General features: G+C 46.6%; 1 protein-coding gene across 1 annotated transcript in view; it reads right to left on the bottom strand.

Moving 5' to 3' along the window:
• Positions 1-1,366: 1,366 nt before the first annotated feature.
• Mthfd1 (methylenetetrahydrofolate dehydrogenase, cyclohydrolase and formyltetrahydrofolate synthetase 1) overlaps positions 1,367-18,968 on the bottom strand; it is a 64,483-nt gene continuing 46,881 nt past the window's right edge. Inside the window, exons 19-28 of the mRNA XM_021178764.2 lie at positions 18,186-18,254; positions 17,460-17,571; positions 17,223-17,362; positions 13,858-13,899; positions 10,054-10,154; positions 9,094-9,271; positions 6,582-6,689; positions 5,995-6,147; positions 3,432-3,525; positions 1,367-1,603 (exon numbers count right to left, since the gene is read on the bottom strand). Coding sequence (XP_021034423.1) covers positions 3,436-3,525; positions 5,995-6,147; positions 6,582-6,689; positions 9,094-9,271; positions 10,054-10,154; positions 13,858-13,899; positions 17,223-17,362; positions 17,460-17,571; positions 18,186-18,254 — 993 coding nt within the window. The 3' untranslated portion in view covers positions 1,367-1,603; positions 3,432-3,435. The remainder of the gene's footprint in view (positions 1,604-3,431; positions 3,526-5,994; positions 6,148-6,581; positions 6,690-9,093; positions 9,272-10,053; positions 10,155-13,857; positions 13,900-17,222; positions 17,363-17,459; positions 17,572-18,185; positions 18,255-18,968) is intronic.

The following is an 18,968-nucleotide window of genomic DNA, read 5'->3' as shown; positions in this document are numbered from 1 at the left end:
GCTCTTGTTGCGAAGCTGGCAACTTCCTTCTGAGCAGTTTCATTGGCAGGAGTTAGCTGTGTGGATGCTTGCACAGAAGTTGCAACGGCACATGAGAATTCCCCATGTTATTTGTGATTGTGATTGTGTGTGTGTGTAGCTATTGATCAAACTCAGGGTCTTACACAGGGCTGGCGGGATGACTCAGAGGTTAAGAGTGTGTTTGCTGCTCTGTTGTGTAGATTGAAGTTAGGATTCTAGTACCCATGTCAGGTGGCTTATAGATGCCTGGAAGTTGAGCCCTTCTTTGCCATTCTCCGCCATTGTTTATATTCAGGCCATGGAACAGTATTACAACACTGATGTGGACCCATGGAACTAAGTGTTAACAATGTCGAAGATGCCTGGGGAAGCAGCTCTATCCACATCAGCAAGGTTTAGCTTTGGTACCAGTGGGGGGCAGAATCTGGAAAGAGCCAATGCAGGAAGACAGGAACAACAGAAGACACAGGATAAGAGAAGCGAGAACATTCTAGAAACTTCAAACAAAAACTCACAAGACCATTCTGTATAGAGAGGTGGAGCCCAGGTTCTCAGCGGCAGCCTAGCAAACATTTGCTAAGCCAGTGGAGCAGAAACGGCCCACCCAAAGGAAGGTCGCATCCTTGAGGACCTGAAATGGATTCAGCATAGATGTCTTTTGCCAGAACGGATAATTAAAATGTGGTACATACAGAAAATGGAATTGTATTCAGCCATGAAAGAAAATGAAATTATGAAAATGGATCATTAAGTGAGGTATCCTGTGCTCAGAAGGCAAAAGTAGCTTACTCTCTGCTGCATGCAGAGTCTAGCCTCTAACTGTTAAGCAGGTATATCCAGGTGGGAGGAAACAGGAACAAAAGCCAGGAAGCTAGCAAGGGGCCCATGGGAGATGGGTAGGGATGAGAATGGCAAGATAGAAGGGGGCAAAGAAGGGTTGGGGGAAAACCAGTCCAAACAAGTGCGCTCGCGCGCACACACACTCACACACCAGTAACAAAAACCAATAGCATTAAGGCAGTGATTCAAATGGGAATCCCAAATATGCCAAGGCAAACTTTCATACAAGCAGCAGCAGGCCCTCTGTGGAGGAGCTCGGTCAGACAGGAAGGTAAGAAACAGGAAAGCAAGTCTTCCATTCCCTACTTCTACCCTCACCCGCTTCAGGTCTCCCCAGTTATGTGTCTTCATAGAAACAGATACATAAGCCAGCATCCCCGCCACCCCAAACACATCAGAAGAGCCTCCTGCAGCTTGCTTCCTTAGCCCCACCCCCCACACGTCCACTGGATGGATGGCCGCCATCCTACTATTCTACCTAGGTCTATCAACGGCACAGTTTATGTTTCAACACCAAGGTAGCAAAATTATTTCATTTATTCTGGACTTTCACTATGTAAATAGACATGATTTATGTTAATTTATACACGACATGAATTAAGGCTATGAAAGGCTTTAGGGAAACTCCCACTATTTCTGAAGCTCTTCAGGGCGGGGACAGACTTCCAAGACTTCTGCACACTTCCTCAGTGGGCCTGAACAGACACTGGCCGGACAGAGTGGCTTCTTGGAGATGGAAGATCTGGAAAGAAAAGCAGAATGAATGAATGAATGAATGGATGAACGAACAGATGAATGAATGAGCATTTTCTCCAAGCATAGCAGTTTCCTCTTTCCTTCCACACTTCATCATTTTCCAGCTACATCTCAAAGCTGTTCACACTCATACCCTCCCCTCTGGGTGAGTCCTCCAGGGCCTGTCCACATATGAACTTGAAGACAACCCAGAGCGTGGTGGTTGGTTGTGTGACTTCCGGACTGAGCAGGGAGCCGGGGACACGTCCTACACTCACTGACCCTGTGCAGAAAGCGCTTCCCCGGAACAAGCGCTTTTCTTACTCTCCTCATCTGGTCAGAATGAAGACCACAGCTTGCCTCCTGGACTGTCACTTTCTCAGGCAGCTCCTTCCAGCCCTCCCGCCTGCTCAGTGCTAGACCGGAAACTCACAGCCAAGTCCTCTTGTCAGACCACCCCACTATTTGCTACTGTCCAAATCCACTTCCCCGAAGCTCACACCTTCCCTTTTCTTAGTTCAGTTCCTCATTTTGCTCGTGTAGATGACATCGTTAAATAGCCTCCTAGCAGAAGTGGGGGTGGCAACCCCTTTGCCTGTCTGAAAATACCTTGGCAGATTTGGCCAGGGGTAAGTAAACACAGGATGAAAGTTATCTTCCCCGCACACATTTGGAGACATTCCTCTGCTGTCTAAAAGCTCCTTATTGCTGATAAGACAGGCATTCTCTTCTCTTCTCATTCCATGGCCCTGACTGTACCAGATAGGCCAGCCACAGCTCATTCTTCCACAGGCAGTCTGTCTTTTAAGTCCTTGGAGAGGAATGTTGAGGATTTTCCTGCTTGACATTTTTGAGCTCTGAACTGAATGTGTCACTGCGGTGAGTACCTGGGGCCCTGTCACACAGGGTCCAAGAGATCCAGTACTGGTTCTCTTTCTTCTCTGCTTTCTGGACAATTAGCCATCTTATGTCTCTGTGAGTGTATGAGTGCTTTCCTGGGCACTGAACATGGCTCTCACACAGGCTGACTGCTCCACCATCATTTACATCCCAGACCAACTCTTGCCTGCCTGCCTGCCTGCCTGCCTTCCTTCCTTCCTTCCTTCCTTCCTTCCTTCCTTCCTTCCTTCCTTCCTTCCTTCCTTCCTGTGAGGTAGGGCTTCTAGGTGTAGTTCTGGCTATCCTGGAACTCACTCTGTAAACCAGGATGTCCATCTGGCTCCGCTTCCAGAGTGCTGGGATTAAGGTGTGTACCACCACGACCTGGCCTCTGTCCTTTCAAAGTATACAATACAGATGGGCTTGGGGCCGCTCCTGCCTCTACTACATCATCAACTCTGAGCCCCAAGCCTCCTGGGGATGCTGCAAGGGAAGCTAACATCCGCCTCAGAGCTCCATAGTGGCTAGGCTGTACACATTCTCCCTGAACTGCCATGGGCATCAGAGCCTTCCTCTTCCAGACTGAAACACGAGTGTTGTATTCACTGATTATTGTCAAGTATCGTTCCTGATTACCACTGATGCCTTCTCAATGAATCTGGAAGGAAATATTTGGAAATCACTTGAATTTGAGTGTTTGTAGACTCAGTTTGAGCCTTAGAATTCATGAATAAGCTACAAAGTAACAAACATAAGAACTAATACACTTTCTGCAGAGCAGGCAAAACCGTTCAACTGGGAAAGGCACTTGCTACCAAACTGGAAGTCTCAGGACTCCTCAGGAGTCAACACATACCATGCACACACCCTCCCCTGCTCCCATGAAATAAACAAATGCACACATGTAAAGCAAAAATAAAGGCAAACAAGAAAACTCCTGTCCAGTAGCAGCTTACCTGTTTAAAACAATCCATTCACTTGTTCCGTTTCAGGGTCCAAATCAATATCATAAAAACAGGGCCGCGTAGGGAGTCCAGGCATTGTGCTCATCTGTGAGGCAAAACAGCATTACAAAGGAACTTAGGGGACCAGCAGGGTGGCTCAGTGGCTTTTTATTTTTGCCACCAAGCCTGACAACCTGAGTTCGATTCCTGGGACCCACAGAGTGAAAGGCAAGAATCAGTTGTTACAAGTCATCTGTGAACTCTACATGTTCACCATACACACACACACACACACACAGAGACACACACACAAACAGAGACAGACATATATACACACACACTCACCATATACCACATACCATACACACATAAACATATACACACTCACGTGAGCACACACATACACACACACACGCACATACTCACGCACACGCACAAACATGCACACACACACACGCACGCACACACCTCGTAATGACTATTTACCTCCACTTTGTGCCTTGCAGCAGCTACAGAACCAGACACACCTTTCAGTGCATCACTGCAGTGGGCATTCTTCTTGTTACATATTAAAAACCCAGTCATCGATTCAGAGATGAACTCCACAAGAAGCCCTCATGCCCCTCCTTCAAGCCGAAGGCCAGGCCTCCCTCTGACCTTGCCCAGGACAGTCAGGGCTGATGTGGCAGGGGAAGCATGGCATTGGCATTGGCAGATGCTGGGCAAGCCAGGGAGCTCACCACCATCCACTGCCTTAGCTGTGCGTCACAAGAGTAAAGGAAGCTGGGACACCCTGTAGTCCCAGCCTGGGGCACTTGGTGAGTTAACACAAACCAGGGCTACCTAGTAAAACCATCTCTCAAAACAGCTAAACAAAGCAGCCAAAAAAAAAAAAAAGGAACAGCACTGGTCTGCTTTTGAATTTTTATTCCACGAGTCTTGCTTGCATAGATACCCATGTGATTTCTGTTGCAGTGACTTGATATTACGTTTCGCATCCTTTAATTCGGGCCAAGACATTTCTGTATATAGCCTGGATGGTTGGACGGTCTCTATTCTGACAGTCGCAGGCTTTTTAAAGCTAAACTTGAAGCTTCTGCACTATATTTGTGCTTGCTTCTTTTCTGAACACTTGGCTCTGCCATCTATCAGCACATTCGCATGGCTGGTAACTGAAAATGTATTTTTCTTTCTGTCATACTGCCTGTATAATGAATATATACACTCTCGAGACCAGACCCAGAAGGGAAGACAGCTTAGACTGAAGTTCTAAAACTTTACTATACAAATGTCATAAAACAGATGAGTCATTTTCTGTAACACAAAACATCAATATTTAAGAAAAACCTAATCCTGACATCTGAGCACAGGGATCAATACACTCCAAGGCTTCTATCAAAGCATTCTGTAGGAAGAAAGAAAGGGGTGGGTGTAGGGACAAAGGGGCGGGGGGAAGGAAAGAACTGGTCTTCAGACCCAGCAACCCAGCAGTCAGCATTATAAAGGCAAGGGGTAGATGCCACTGACCCAAATACGCATGCATGTGCTGCCAGAAAACTCTAGACATGGTTGTTAGAGCAGCAATGGGTAGGATTTTCAGTGCTTTTATTCTTTATCAGAGAGGAAGATCTGGTCACCGAGAAGCAGAAAAAAATCAACTTACATGCAAACCTAGATATCAAACTCTGAAAAGCATCACACACGCACGCAGGCAGGCAGGCAGGCGCGCACCTTCGGAGCTCTGCCGAGATTCCCATAGCAATCGGGAGTTGCTAAGGTGGTTTGGCTTTGGTTCTTTTGTGCTATGCTGAGATTGAACCCAGGTCCTTGGGCAGTATACCAGGCAAGTGCTCGGTCACACCCAATGCAATGTAAGAAGTATATAAACAGCCATTACAGGACATTACTTAGAGAACGATGAATCTATACTCGATACAGACACATTTTTTCCCATAGCAGTTTTGTTTTGGAAACCAAGTTTTATTAAAGATACTTGAATATAGGCCTGAGCAGGAGGGTAGAAAAGAAAAGGAGAGGCCGAGATGATCAGAAAGCGGCAGCAAGTGCACAGACCTACACGTGGGCACCGGCTTGTTAAGGGAGAGTTGCTGGTTTTGTTGGCAATAGGGTCTCACTATGTATGCAGCCTTGGCTGACCTAGAACCCATTAAGTACACCATGCTGGCCTCAAACTTACAACAGACCTCCTGCCTCTGCATCTCAGGATTACAGGAGTGTGCCACCATACCCAACGCCTATCAACCAACAGACAACTGAGCCAGTGGATGCTGAAGCCATGTACAGAGAGCAGACTGAATTTTGGCATCATCCAAGCCTAGTTAGACCCATTCTGGATTGAACCAAGAGTAAACTGCCACTGGGGCACAGAACTTATGCAATTCTGAGGTAGGTGCCGCATTGTAACTGCACGGTCCATATCAAGACCAGGATTAACCAGGATAGGCCTAATTACACCTTTCTCCTAGACTATGGCAATCTGGCACTCTCTGACAGCCTGAGTGATACATTTCAGAGGAGAAGCAATGAACACATTCCTCTTACAGCCTTCACTTACCGTTCCTACTAAAGGGTACAGGAAACCTGCCCCAACGCTGGCACGGATGTCCCGGATGGGCAGAACGAAACCAGTAGGCACCCCTTTTTGCTCTGGGTTGTGAGACAAAGACAAGTGTGTTTTGGCCATGCAGATGGGTAGATTCCCAAAGCCCTGGGTGGGAAAAAGGGAATATGGAATGGATATGACTATACAATGAAGAACATTTGGATATTCTCAGGAGGCTCTGAGATAGCTACTTCCCTGCATACCCACCTCTGCCTTACTACCTACCCTCCAGTTTAGTTACTGCAGACCAAAACAAAAAAGAATCCCAGTAAGGGGAGGAGGAACGTACTATATCCTATGAATGACTGATGACCATCCAGATAATCAAACACAGTCCACCACAGGGGTGTCTTATATCCCAGTGAGACATTCTGTAATCCATCCTGGCTTTTCGAGATGCTCATATACACTTTCAGGTAAATACAGAATTTAGGGTTGCAACTTGAACTCAAACCCAGCATTTTGGGAGACGAGGCCGCTATCTGAGGGGTAGAGTGTAGGAGGTCACAAGGCCAGGAAGCTCAGGTGTAAACACCTACCTGCTTTGTGTAGATTTCTGCTTTGTTCTGTGCTTCGGGGAGCAACTCGATGTCATCGGCCCCATAGATCTTCTGCGCAATAATCCTGATTTTATCCTCAATTGAGAGCTAGTGTACAAAAGAGAAGGGGACTGTGACTAGACACATGTAAGGATTCTTAGCAAGGACATTCTAGATCAGTGCTCCCCAAAAGGGACACAATGCATTCTATGTGCTATAAGTACAAAAACTTGAGGGTTTTTTGGGGTCACAAACATTTAACCAAATCCCAGGGTCTTGCATATTCTAGACTAACACTCTACCCCTAAACTACATCTCCAGCTTAGGGTTAGAAACATTTTCTTATAGTTAAAAAACAAACAAACAAGCTACCTTATCTATTTATAGTATGTGTTTAAGCATATGGGAATGCTTTTCCTATTGCTCCTGTGTGGAGACCAGAGGGCAGCTTACAAAAGTCAGTTCTCTTTCAGCAATGTGGGTTCTAGGGACTGAGCTCAGGTCATCTGGTTTGCTGCAACTGCCTTTATATGGTAAGCTATCTTGCCCAACCCAGAACCATTTTAATACAAAGTCCCAGGTTTGGTTAAGTGGAAAATATCTCACAGATGTAAAGTTATTGTCTACAGAGACATACAATTGTATAGATGTACACCTATGAAGCCCCTAAGCAACCAGGGCTAAATGAGTATATCAGGTAGATTTTTGAAAAGAGCAATGTTGTACCTATAAAATCCAAACTTTACTCTTTGCTAACCAGCGACGACTTGCGAGAGCTTTAGAAAGCAGACATGAAAGTCCGCTCACTCTCACCAGTGGCTTTAGAAAGATGCAGATGACGCTCATATGCATCTTATAATTGGAGAGTTTTAAATGCCAAGGCACATTTAGAACTTCGGAAGCAAAACCACTCTGGCTGCAGGGTGATTTAAGACCCACAGATGTTGAATGACACAAAGTGGCGGCCTCCGGTTTCCAGAACAGAGAAAAGTCCTGGGAGAACTGGATTTGAAGCCCTGTCCTCTCACCTTCAGGTCGCCTGACAGCCCGGAAGGTCTAGGGCTCCTGACCCTGGACAGTGGCTTGGAGAGGGGCCTTGCAAAGGATTCTTACCTGTGTACATTTATGTTTATGGCATTTTCTAGAAGGGTGATTGTTCAAACAAATTTCCAAAGCCATTTACAAAACCAAAGCTCAATAGGAGAATGCCATTATCAATAGGAGTATGCCAATTAGCTCCGTGTCTTAGGCACACACATGTGCACAGTGCAGAGAGAAAAGGCAGAAATGTTTTAAGTTAAAACTCAAGAATAGGGGCTGGAGAGATGGCTCAGCGGAAAAGAGCACTGACTGCTCTTCCGAAGGTCCTGAGTTCAAATCCCAGCAACCACATGGTGGCTCACAACCATCCATAATGAGATCTGACGCCCTCTTCTGGAGTATCTGAAGACAGCTACAGTGTACTTACATATAATAAATAAATAAATCTTAAACAAACAAACAAATGAAAAAAACTCAAGAATAATAGGGTTTCCTCCTTCTGAGTGTGTGTGTGCATGCACATGCATGCTCAGGAGAACAGATGGAGGCTACAGGATAACCTCGGGTATCTTCCTCTAACCTTCTTCATCTTCTTTTTTGTGTCAGGGTCTCTCACTGAACCTGCAGCTCACTGACTTGGCAATGCTGGCTGGCAGTTAACTCTACAGATGCGCATGTCTCCAGCACCGGCGTTTACAGACACGCGCCACTACATCTGGACCTTACATGTGGTGGGAGGGATCTGAACTCAGGTCAGCGCTTAAGTGGCAGACACTTTAGTGACTGAATCGTCTGATCCAGGCTCCAATCTGTTTTGTGGCTACTTCCCAAAGTCTTTGAAAAAACCAAGCAAAAATGTAGCGTAAAGAATACAAGGAGAATGAACTATAATGTACACTATGGTTAACAAAGTTTCTAATTACTGTTGACAGGCTCACACCCCATCACATCCTGAAATGCAACCCTGTATTAATAATGGCATTCTCTGAGCTAACTGCATTGTGCTATGGGACAAACTGCTTCTGCAAGGCCAGATGCGAGTCCCCTGACTCAGTTATGGAGTCTCTGACGAAGCCTGTGGAGGCACTTTGGTTTAGGGTGCTGGCGTTTCTCTGAACCTGAGGCAACACAATACCAGGAAGTGTTACTGAGAAGTGGTCAGAAAAATTTCCAACCATATATAGCCGGCCCCTTGTCAATGTCTTGCTACCTGGCTGATGCAGTAGTGAAAGGCATCAATGGAGTGAGTTCCATGCTTGGCTCCACCCACAAAGGGGTGTATATAATATAAGATTTACAAAGTTAGGGTATGAGGTCATCTGTGTTTGTAAGACAGATGCCTTGAGCTCAGGGTCCAGGCTGTGGTTGTGGGTGACTCACCTGTGAGGGAATTAGACCCGTGCGTAAGGCTACCCGTAGCTGCACACAAGTTCCACGCTTGCGGCATTTTGCACAGAGCAAGCAAACCTACCTTGAGGTCATAGAGGAGCTGGAAGCTGCTGGGGGCCTGTGACGCTCTCTGGACAGCCTGAGCCAGGGCCAAGGCCCCCTGGCCCCCTTCTGCCCAGTGGGTGCACTTGACAGCATCAAAAGCCCCGTGTTCTCTGGAGAGGCGGCTGACAAGGTCCAGCTCAGCATCTGTATCTGTCCTGCACAGGAGGGCTTCATGTTAAAGAATGAAGGTGGCTGGAGGGGAGAGTATGTCTTGCTTATGCCACTAAAGCCCACGAGGAATACTGCCTGAGAAAAGGACACCACTTAGTCCTGCCCGCTTCTAGCTCAGCTCTATGACCTTTGGCCAGTTACTTTATCTGTACTTATTTGGCTCCTACAAGGAAAAAATGGAAAATTCACAGCAGTGCTGCCCAGGGACACTATGAGGCTTAGACAGGAATATGTTTAAAGCATGTGGAACAATCCCGGCACACCACTGGGAATCAGTAAATACTAGCTTTAAAAATTGCTGCTTCCCATCGCACTGTGGTGAGGGCATTATTGCAAAACCCTAAACAGTGCTAAAGTGCCAAGCCACCCACACGGCTCTTGTGCGAACACTTCTAGCTCAATGCATTCAACTCTCTCAACAGAGCGTCCCACCTGACCCGGAGAAATAAAGATATTCTGCAGTCTGCACAAAAGGCCTGGGAACACCCGAAAAGAACATTTCTTGTCAAGCCTATGTGTTCTCTGAGTTGCTCAGTAGAGAAGAGGGCCCTCAGGAGCAATTCTGACTTCTGGACCTCAGTGGTGAGGCAGCTAACTCGTGTCTGCTTTGACACACATGGTGCCTGTCACATCACAAGCTAGACCATAAGCAGTAACCAACAGCAGTAAGTGGAGAACTACACGGAGCTAAAGGCGGCACTGCGCTTGCTACAGGAGCTATTTCCTGGCATTTTCGACATTCCTCCTCTCTATATTTCACACTTACTTGAACGCGTTCACAGCCACGACGACAGGCACTCCAAACATTCTAGCATTTTCTATTTGTTTCCTCAAGTTACTGAAGCCCTTTTCAACCAGGTCCAGGTCCTGTCAAACAACAGCAAATGGCCTGTAAGGTCAAAACACGCTGACCTGAAAACAGCTGCTGCCTCTGTTTAAGACAGAGACACTGCCACTGTCCCTGGGGCACGCCTGTAATCCCAGCATTCAGCAGGCAGAGGCTGGAGGATAGACAAGTTGAGATTAGCCTGGGTACACAGTAAATCCTTGTCTCAAATAAGATAAGAAGAAAAAAAGGAAGGTGTGTCTTGGAGCTGGAAGAAGGGCAAGATGGTGGTGGCCACTATGAGGGCCAGTGATGCACTTCCCACATGCTATTGGCAGAAGAGAGAGAAGTGACCCCTGTCTACGGCACTCGACTGAAGCTGTACTACCTCCCTACACCTTGAAAACACGCAATGGCCTCTTAGTTCTTTGAAGGAGATGAGTCTGATGCCTCTACTTAAATGACATTCACAGCTTGTGTATTTACACAGCAGATTAACTCCCAAGGTGTGCTACAAACCAATAAGACTTTTCTCAGTGGGAGCCATCTGATCAGGACAGAGCCCAGCACAGGCCCCACCAGCCATAAACACTGTCAAGCAGTCAGTCAGTGAAGTTTCAGAGGATTTAAGGAACCTAACCAGGAGCCTTCCCAAGGCTAAGAAAACAAGGAAATACTCTTTGGACAGCCCGGGGACTGGGCAGGACTGATAACTCAGTGGTTAAGGGTATACTTCCTATTCTCCCACAGGAAATGAGTTTGGATCCAGTACCCAGGTCAGGCAACTCACATCAGCCCATAACCCCAGCGCTATGGCTCATCCTCTTCCGTTCTCTTCAGACCCCAGCCTCCACCCTATGCACGCGCCTACACACGGAGACACGTGAATAAAAATAAGCTTAATAGAAAAGCCAGGGCTGGAGAGATGGCTCAGCGGTTGAGGCACTGACTATTCTTACAGGGGGCTCTAAAACAACCACCAAAATTCCAGTTCCTGGAGATCTGATGTCCTCTTCTGCCTCTGAGGGAGCCAGACATGGGTATGGTATGCATGCATACATGTAGGTACGTCCCACATACACATACAAAACATAAGAGGTTTAAAAAAAAACCCACCGTAAAAATGATTATTAGGGGCTGAGGCTATAGCTGAGTTGGCAGAGTGCTTGCTTAGACGCATGAAGTCCTCAGTTTGACTCTCGGCACATATGCCAGCTGTGGTGGCACATGCCCATGATCCTAGCCCATGACAACATGAAGCAAAGGAGGGCCAAAGAATGCAGAAGTAGGCAAAACCTTCCTACACATAAATCAATCTTGAGTAAGAGTTTGTTCTGGGCAATGTACTGATGGTCTCATTCATGAGAAGTATTACTTATTTAATTAAAAAACCCATCTATTTATTTGTTTATCTATCTATCTATTTATTTATTTATTCTTTACATGCACTGGTGTTTTTTTGCATGTCTCTGGGAGGTTGTCAGATGCCCTGGAACCAGAGTGACAGATGGTTGCAAGCTGCCAGTGGGTGCTGGAAAATGAACTCAGGCCCCGTGGAAGAGCAGCCACTGTGCTTAACCAGAGCCGTATTTATTTAATTCTTAAAAATAAAAGCTTTTTTAAAAAATGTGATTATTTTGTGTGTATAGGTGTTTGCCTGCATGTTTGTGCACCGTGTGTATGCAGTGTCCCTGGAAGCCAGAGGAGGGGGTTGGCTCTTCTCTGAGACCGGAGTGACAGATGGTTGTGACCCACTATGTGGGTACCTGGAATCAAAGCCAGTACTCTTAACTACTGAGCCATTGCTCCAGACCACTACTTACTTATTTCCTGACAGGACCTTACTATATTTTCTGGGCTCTTGTGATCCTCCTGCCTCATCCTCTTAAATGAGGGGATTATAGGAGTATGCCACCATTTTTGTCTTGAAACTTACCTTAAAGACTTTCTTCCTTCTGGTTTTTGGTTTTTTTTTTTTTTTTTTTTTTTACTATGTAGCTCTGACTGTCCTGAAACTCACTATGTAGATCAGGTTGGCCTTGAACTCACAGAGATCTGACTCCTAAGTACTTGGATTAAAGGCACGTGCCACCAAGCATGGCTATTTGTTATTTTCAAAATTATATTCATTTGTGTATGCCCCCCACTGTGGCTTGTACCATGGTATGAGTGTGACGATCAAAGGTCAGTTTGCAGGGGCTGGCTCTCTCCTTCCACTAGGTATATCCCCCAAAATTTAACTATCTATGTAGATGTAGATGATTGGATGGATGGGCATGGGGCCTCATGTCGCCCAGGCCCGCCTTAGACCTGCTATAAAGTCAAGGATTTTGGTCCCACTCCTTCTTCTTTCCAAGGGTGCCAACACTGACACTAAGGCCCTGGCTTGCCTGGCCTGCGCAGTAGTAGGGAGTAAACCCAAAGCTTCGTGCGTGCTCGAAGTACAATCATACTACCAACTAAGCTATCAGGCAGCTTGTGATTCCCTTTCATTGTAATCTGAGATCAAGATTAATCTGATGATTTAAAGCATACTCTTGTTTTTTACCTCTAGTCACATAAAAAAAAAAAAAAAACAACAAAAAACCAATTAATATATAAGACCGACTGAGAACAGTTTTAAATAAGCCGAATTTCTTAAATGAAGACACCAGCTGGGCCAGTTCGGGGCAGTCACTGTAATTAGACACAGGAAAGGCTGTTGGGGTAGCAGGAGGGCCAGAGCTGTGAATTCCCCTCCTACGCCTGAATCACACAGATGACCATAAAAGGCAAATCACAGCTCAGAAGACAGGCAGACTCAAGGCACCAACCATCCTTTTTTCCAGTCAATTTTGCAAACTTCATCTGGGGGCCGTACACCGACCGTGCTCCGCCTGATAACGTAAGAGCTTCCCTCCAGGACAGAGAAATTGAATCAACAGTGACAGCAGCTGACCCTGCATCTTATCAAAGGCCCATCGGTTATGTAATCACTCACAGTGGCCCTAGGGATATTTCTTTGATGGTAAATGATATCAGTATGAAGAAGAGGAAAAAAAAAAGAGCTCAGAACTGTTCTTTGAGCTCCTGCCCAATAGACCGAATCCATGTACAGAAGACGTGGCTCCAAACTCAACCAGGACATTTACTGGCTCTATCTCAGGTCTTTGATTTAGGTTTGAATTTGCAGAGGGAAAGGTTATTTCTAAAGCTCTCTTCTTGCTTGATTTAAGTGGCATTTAGGACTTCTGCATGACAGTCTAGGGCAGGGCTTCCTAACTCCAGCATTACTGTCATTTTTATTACTGGGGTGGGGGTGTCTTACACACCCCAGCAGTTTAACAACCATCTCTGTCTTTTACCTATCAGATGCCAGCAACACTTTTGGAAGTAGTTGTAACAAGTGGAAATGACTCTCTCTAGGTAGGTATGGGGTGCATGCCTCTAATCATAGCACTGGAGTTCAAGGCCAGCCTAGACTCTTAACGAGACCCCCCATCTCTAACGAATAGCAACAAAAAGCTTCCAGATACAGCTTTGTTCCCCGGGAGCAAACTGCCCGAGACTGGTCCAGGGCAAGGGCTTTCTGCCATCCTCCATGAGCCAAATTTAGTCACTGCTATTTCCTTAATGTGATTCCCAGGGCACTGCAGGCTTTGTCCTCAACACCCCAAGGACCTCCCCCTTTCGCCTTCCAGATTAAGACATGCCGATTTCGGATGCGGTTTCCTAGGACAACTGATGAGTAATAATTGTAGTTACCTCTTCTGTGTAAGCCTTGGGAAGAGGCAGTCCAGCGGTGACCTAGAAGATAGGATACAAAGTCAGCCATGTTTCCTACTCACTATTGGCACTAACGTGGCGCTCAGTGCAGTGTGACAGGCAAGTGGCTGCACGCCCCAAAGAGTAAGGGGCAGCAGTGTGAAGCTGTTTCCTGCCCAACAGGCTTGGAACTCGAGACTTTGAGCAGTCAGGTGTTTCTTTGTGATGCGAGATTGGGTGGGGGTAGGGTATGGCACAGATGGATGAATGCCAAGGTAGACAGAAATACGCTGTGACAGAACACTGATCCCAGGGAATGAAGCACACACCAGTGGAATGGAAGTAAGGGGGGTCGGGGGGAGAAAGACAGCCACCAACCCTGAAAGTCACTACTGATGTCTAAGGTCAGGCCTGTATGGAGCATGGCTGTTTGTGCCTTGGCAGAAGGTGGGGTGGTGGGTGGGCTGTGATGTCGGGATAATGAAGAGGGGGAAAACAAGAGCCAGTGTGTGCCTGGACCCCCTATCACTCAGAAGACGGTAGGGAACTCACTACAAGCTCCTCATCAACGTAGCAGTTAGAGGGCAGCCTGAGCCCAAGAAAAGGGGCTGGGGGCACAACGGCCAGACTTTCTTCCTCCGAGACAGAGCAGACTCAGAGGGAGATAAACTCTAAAGCAGTTAGCCCATTGTGTAGCTAGGAGGAAGGGCCTGGGTCCTGATCTAGGGAGCTGGCTCAACCCTACTGTATGGTACATCAAATGGCTCAGGGTTGGCTTAGTGGTCACTGTAGGCAACATGGTGACTTAAAAGCTTCTAGCTGGGTCTTCTACTCTCCGGGAAGACTGAGGTCTGCATGTCCAGTCTATGGGGTTGTGACTCTTGAAGGGCCACGTGGAAGAGAAACAGGAAGCAGTGACCGCCCACGTAACTTCCCACATGTCTGGCTCCAGGGCACCGCTGGACAGGCAAAGCCTCCTTTCAAGACTGCCAGGGTAGGGGCTCAGACTCGCTGGCAGGTCCAACCTTTTGACTTTGCAACATAATATTGTCTCCTATACAGTTCACACTCAAGAGTTTTTAAAAAAAAAAAAACAAAAAACCCCCTTCCCCCAAGGGTTCAGTGTTTTGGGGGAGTTTAAGGCTTTGTGGGCTTCTCGCTTAGCTGCCCTTGCTTACGCCACCGTGTGAGGATGCTGACTGAAGTCTATCTGAGACAGGAATGCTGGGTAGGATCAGAAGAACACAGCATTCCTCACAGAAAGGGGTGTCCTAGGTTGGCAAAGTCTAGTCAGGGGCAACTCGGCTAAGGGCTGCCAGAGGTCGTGGCGGGGGTTAGGAAAGTGCCTTCACGGTGCACTCAGGGGGCCCAAGCCTTCCAGGGGGCCCAAGGCCAAAACTATTTCCCTAAAGGAGCCTTCACTTTCTCACTGAGTGGACTACAATCTCTCCAAAGAGAACCTACCATTTCTAGTGAACCAGACACAGAAGAGACGGAAGAGTGGACAGTGCCTATATTTTGTCTCAGAAAACATAATAGCTTTTCATTTAAAGTGCTTTTTATGTCAACATGTAACTCAGTTCCAATTTCAAATATATTAAATATTAATAGCTATAATGCATATAAATAAAAGTTTTTTTCTTAGGCCTTCAATAATTTTTAAGTGTACAAAGAGGCTGTAAAGGCCTGGTTGTAAAATGTTGTCAGACATATGCAAAGCTGTGGCTTCACTCCCCAGCATAACCCTGGTAGTTCGAATAGGTACAAGCCTTCACAGACTAATGTGTTTAAATGCTTGACCATGGGTGTGGCACGATTAGGAGATGTGGCCTTGTTGGAGGAAGTGTGACACTGTGGAGGTGGGCTTTGAGGTCATTCAGGCTCAAGCTACTACACCTAGTGTGGCACACAGTCTCCTTCTGCTGCCTGTGGATCAGGAAGTAGGACTCTCGGCTCCTTCTCCAGCACCATGTCTCTCTGCATGCCACTGAGTCTCACCCACGGTGATAACAGACTAAACCTCAGAAACTAAGCCAGCCCCAATTAACGGTTTTCCTTTATGAGAGCTGCTGTGGTCACGGTATCTCTCTCTTCACAGCAATAGAACCCAAACTAAGACAGCCCCCCCCCTCCTGAAAACAAAGAAAAAAAAATCCAAAACACTTGAGAATTGCTATATAAGAACAAATGTATGCCACTGCATCAAGAAATAGATTCTATTCTGTAGACAAGGGAGGTCTTGTTCCCTAAGTTATAATACCAATGCCTAAGGAACAGAAATTTAATACTAAAATAAACAGTATAAGAAACTTTACATGAAGAAAAGATGTGAAGCCAGGTGTGCTGCTACATTTAATCCCAGCACTCAGGAGGCAGAGGGAGGAGGAGGAGGAGGAGAAGGAGGAGGGGGAGGGTGAGAGTGAGCCTGGTCTACAGAGTGAATTCTAGGACAGCCAGGGCTACACAGAGAAACCCTGTCTCAAAAGGCAAGCAAGCAAACAAATAAACAAAAAGAGAAGAGATGGGAAAATACTTAAGTGTAATTTCTAAGCAACAGGAGTTCAGGAGAATACACCAAGTGCAGGCTGGAGCTGATTCTGGGCAAGCCCACCCTTTGCCCATACCAGCCAGAGGTCCTGTCATTCTCCTTCATGGCCTCCGGCAGCCACATCGACCTACTGCAGGCTCTCAGAACCCTGTCAGCCAGCACTGCTACTCACAAGCTGAATTCTGCTTTTCAGCTCAGTGCTTGGCTGGCTGGCTGCCAGCATCAATATTAAGAAGGAAAATTGGATTTGGATTTATAAATAACTGGTTGACACTGTTTTTTTTTTTTAAAATATCAATAGGGCCAAGCACAAGCCCATGGAGGGGGTTAGATAGGCAGTCATAAAGACAGTTTGGGGGGGCTGGTGAGATGGCTCAGTGGGTAAGAGCACCCGACTGCTCTTCCGAAGGTCCAGAGTTCAATTCCCAGCAACCACATGGTGGCTCACAACCATCTGTAACGAGATCTGGCGCCCTCTTCTGGAGTGTCTGAAGACAGCTACAGTGTACTTACATATAATAAATAAATAAATCTTTAAAAAAAAAAAAAAAAAAAAAAGACAGTTTGAGGAAACAGTTTGAGGAAAAAAGACATTTTGAGGAAACCCCAGTTTGGGTTTCCTCAAAATGCTGCAAGAGGACCTGTGCCTGAAGGTGACATAGCCTGTGTATGGCCACCCCCTGGCTTTTGGCACCCTACCCAGCATGAGGATAAATAAGAGCAGTGGAATGCAGGCAGACCCAGAGACACGTCATGAAATTTCCTTCAAGCACCCGGAAGGTTCCCAATAGCCATTCTCCCAGTCCCTGGTCCTCACCGTGGGGCCACCCCCGTGCATCTTAAGGGCCCTGACAGTGGCAACCAGAACCACCACGTGTGGCTGGAGACCAGAATACCGGCACTTGATGTTGAAGAACTTTTCCATTCCTATGTCCGCTCCGAATCCAGCTTCCGTCACTGCAAGGGAGACGAGCAACTGTAAAATCACCAGGGCCACTCTGTGATGTAAGATAAACTCATCATGGCCGCCCACTGAGGATGCAGGAGAACTCACCTACGAAGCCCTCAGGGCCGACCAGCTTGAGTGCAATCCGGTCTGCAATGATGGAGGAATTCCCGTGTGCAATGTTGGCGAAAGGCCCGGCATGGACAAACACTGGCGTGCCCTGTGGAGACCATGACATCATGAGCAAATGCCAACCTGGCTTCATAATGAAGCCACAGGAGCCAAAGGGCTAGGATTTAGCTGGAATTTGGGGGTGGGGGGGAGAAGACTTCTGGGAGAAAAATCTCCAAAAATTACCACCCCTTTTCCACGGCAGTGCCAGGAATCAAATCCAGGGCCTTTTGCATGCCAAGTAAATTCTCAGCCACTGACCTACATCTCCAGCCCCAAAGGCATCTATTTTATTTCAGCTACACCCCCTCACCTCAGCTACAGTAAGAAGGAAAGTAAGGAAAGATATGAACAGTAGAAAAGGTTTCTATGGGATGGCAAGATGGCTCACTGGATAAAGGCGATTGCCTTGCAAGCTTAGAGACCTGAGTTCAAATTCCAAAGCCCAAGTAAAAGTGCCAGGAGAAAACCTGACTCCACGAAGTTGTCCTCTGGAGGACAACTTCTACATGCATGCTGTGGCACACACAATGCTCCCATGACAAACTGACTTTGGAGAATCTTTTAAAAGAGGTGTCTGATTCTGCAAGGAAAGGCTGCGTTGTAATCTCTTGGCTCGGAATAGAGGACGTGAACTCTGGACCCAGGAGTTAGCCAGCTCACCTCTAAGGTCTGCATGAGGTTGGGCTTGATTGCATCCTTCATCAGCACCGTCAGCGCCCCACTCACGCCCTGCAAGACAAGCCCATGAAGCATCAACTCGTGCTAGCAGAAATCCAATCTCCTGAAACCAAAATTCAGCACTCCGGGGCTTCTCATTCATTGTAACCATCTTGAAGCAATTAGTGCTTACACCTAATCTCAGCCATTCATCTCTATTTCTTATTTTTCCTTGCTGTACTAGGAAGCCACCGGTTATCTTAGCAGGGAAAGGAAGCAGAATGAAAACGGCTTTTGCATACAATTTTCTGAAAAAGCACGTGGCGCCAGAAACAAGCGCCTCAATCAAGCTCTGCCGCTGGCTGAGGGTGGGGGGTGGGGGGGAATCCATTTAGACCAGTTCAGAGTAGATACGGTACTTCCAACAGCAATGAGTTATTTATAACTTTGGTATCTGAGCAGAAATGGTGTATAAATCAAAATCAATGTATGTTTCCCAAAGCGGAAGCCAGAATACTAGCCAGAAGTCTAATTTCAACCCCCAAATCCAGCTCCTACTTTTAAGGCTTCTTCTATATCGTCGCTAAACAAAACCAGTGGTGAACACCAAGCGAGATCGAGCAACGGTTCTCATTTATGTTCAACATTAATGCGGTTCTAAATTTAAGGTCTGGGTGTTAAAATTTAAAACATATATTAACAGTGAAAACAAAGTTAATATTTTCCTCCCTTTTTAAAAATTTGTCTGCCATCACGCCAGCTCTACTGGTATGTGTTGATACAAAG

This window comes from Mus caroli, chromosome 12, assembly GCF_900094665.2.
Source record: "Mus caroli chromosome 12, CAROLI_EIJ_v1.1, whole genome shotgun sequence".
In the NCBI taxonomy this organism is placed as follows: domain Eukaryota; kingdom Metazoa; phylum Chordata; class Mammalia; order Rodentia; family Muridae; genus Mus; species Mus caroli.
This window is presented reverse-complemented; position numbering and strand designations above follow the sequence as displayed.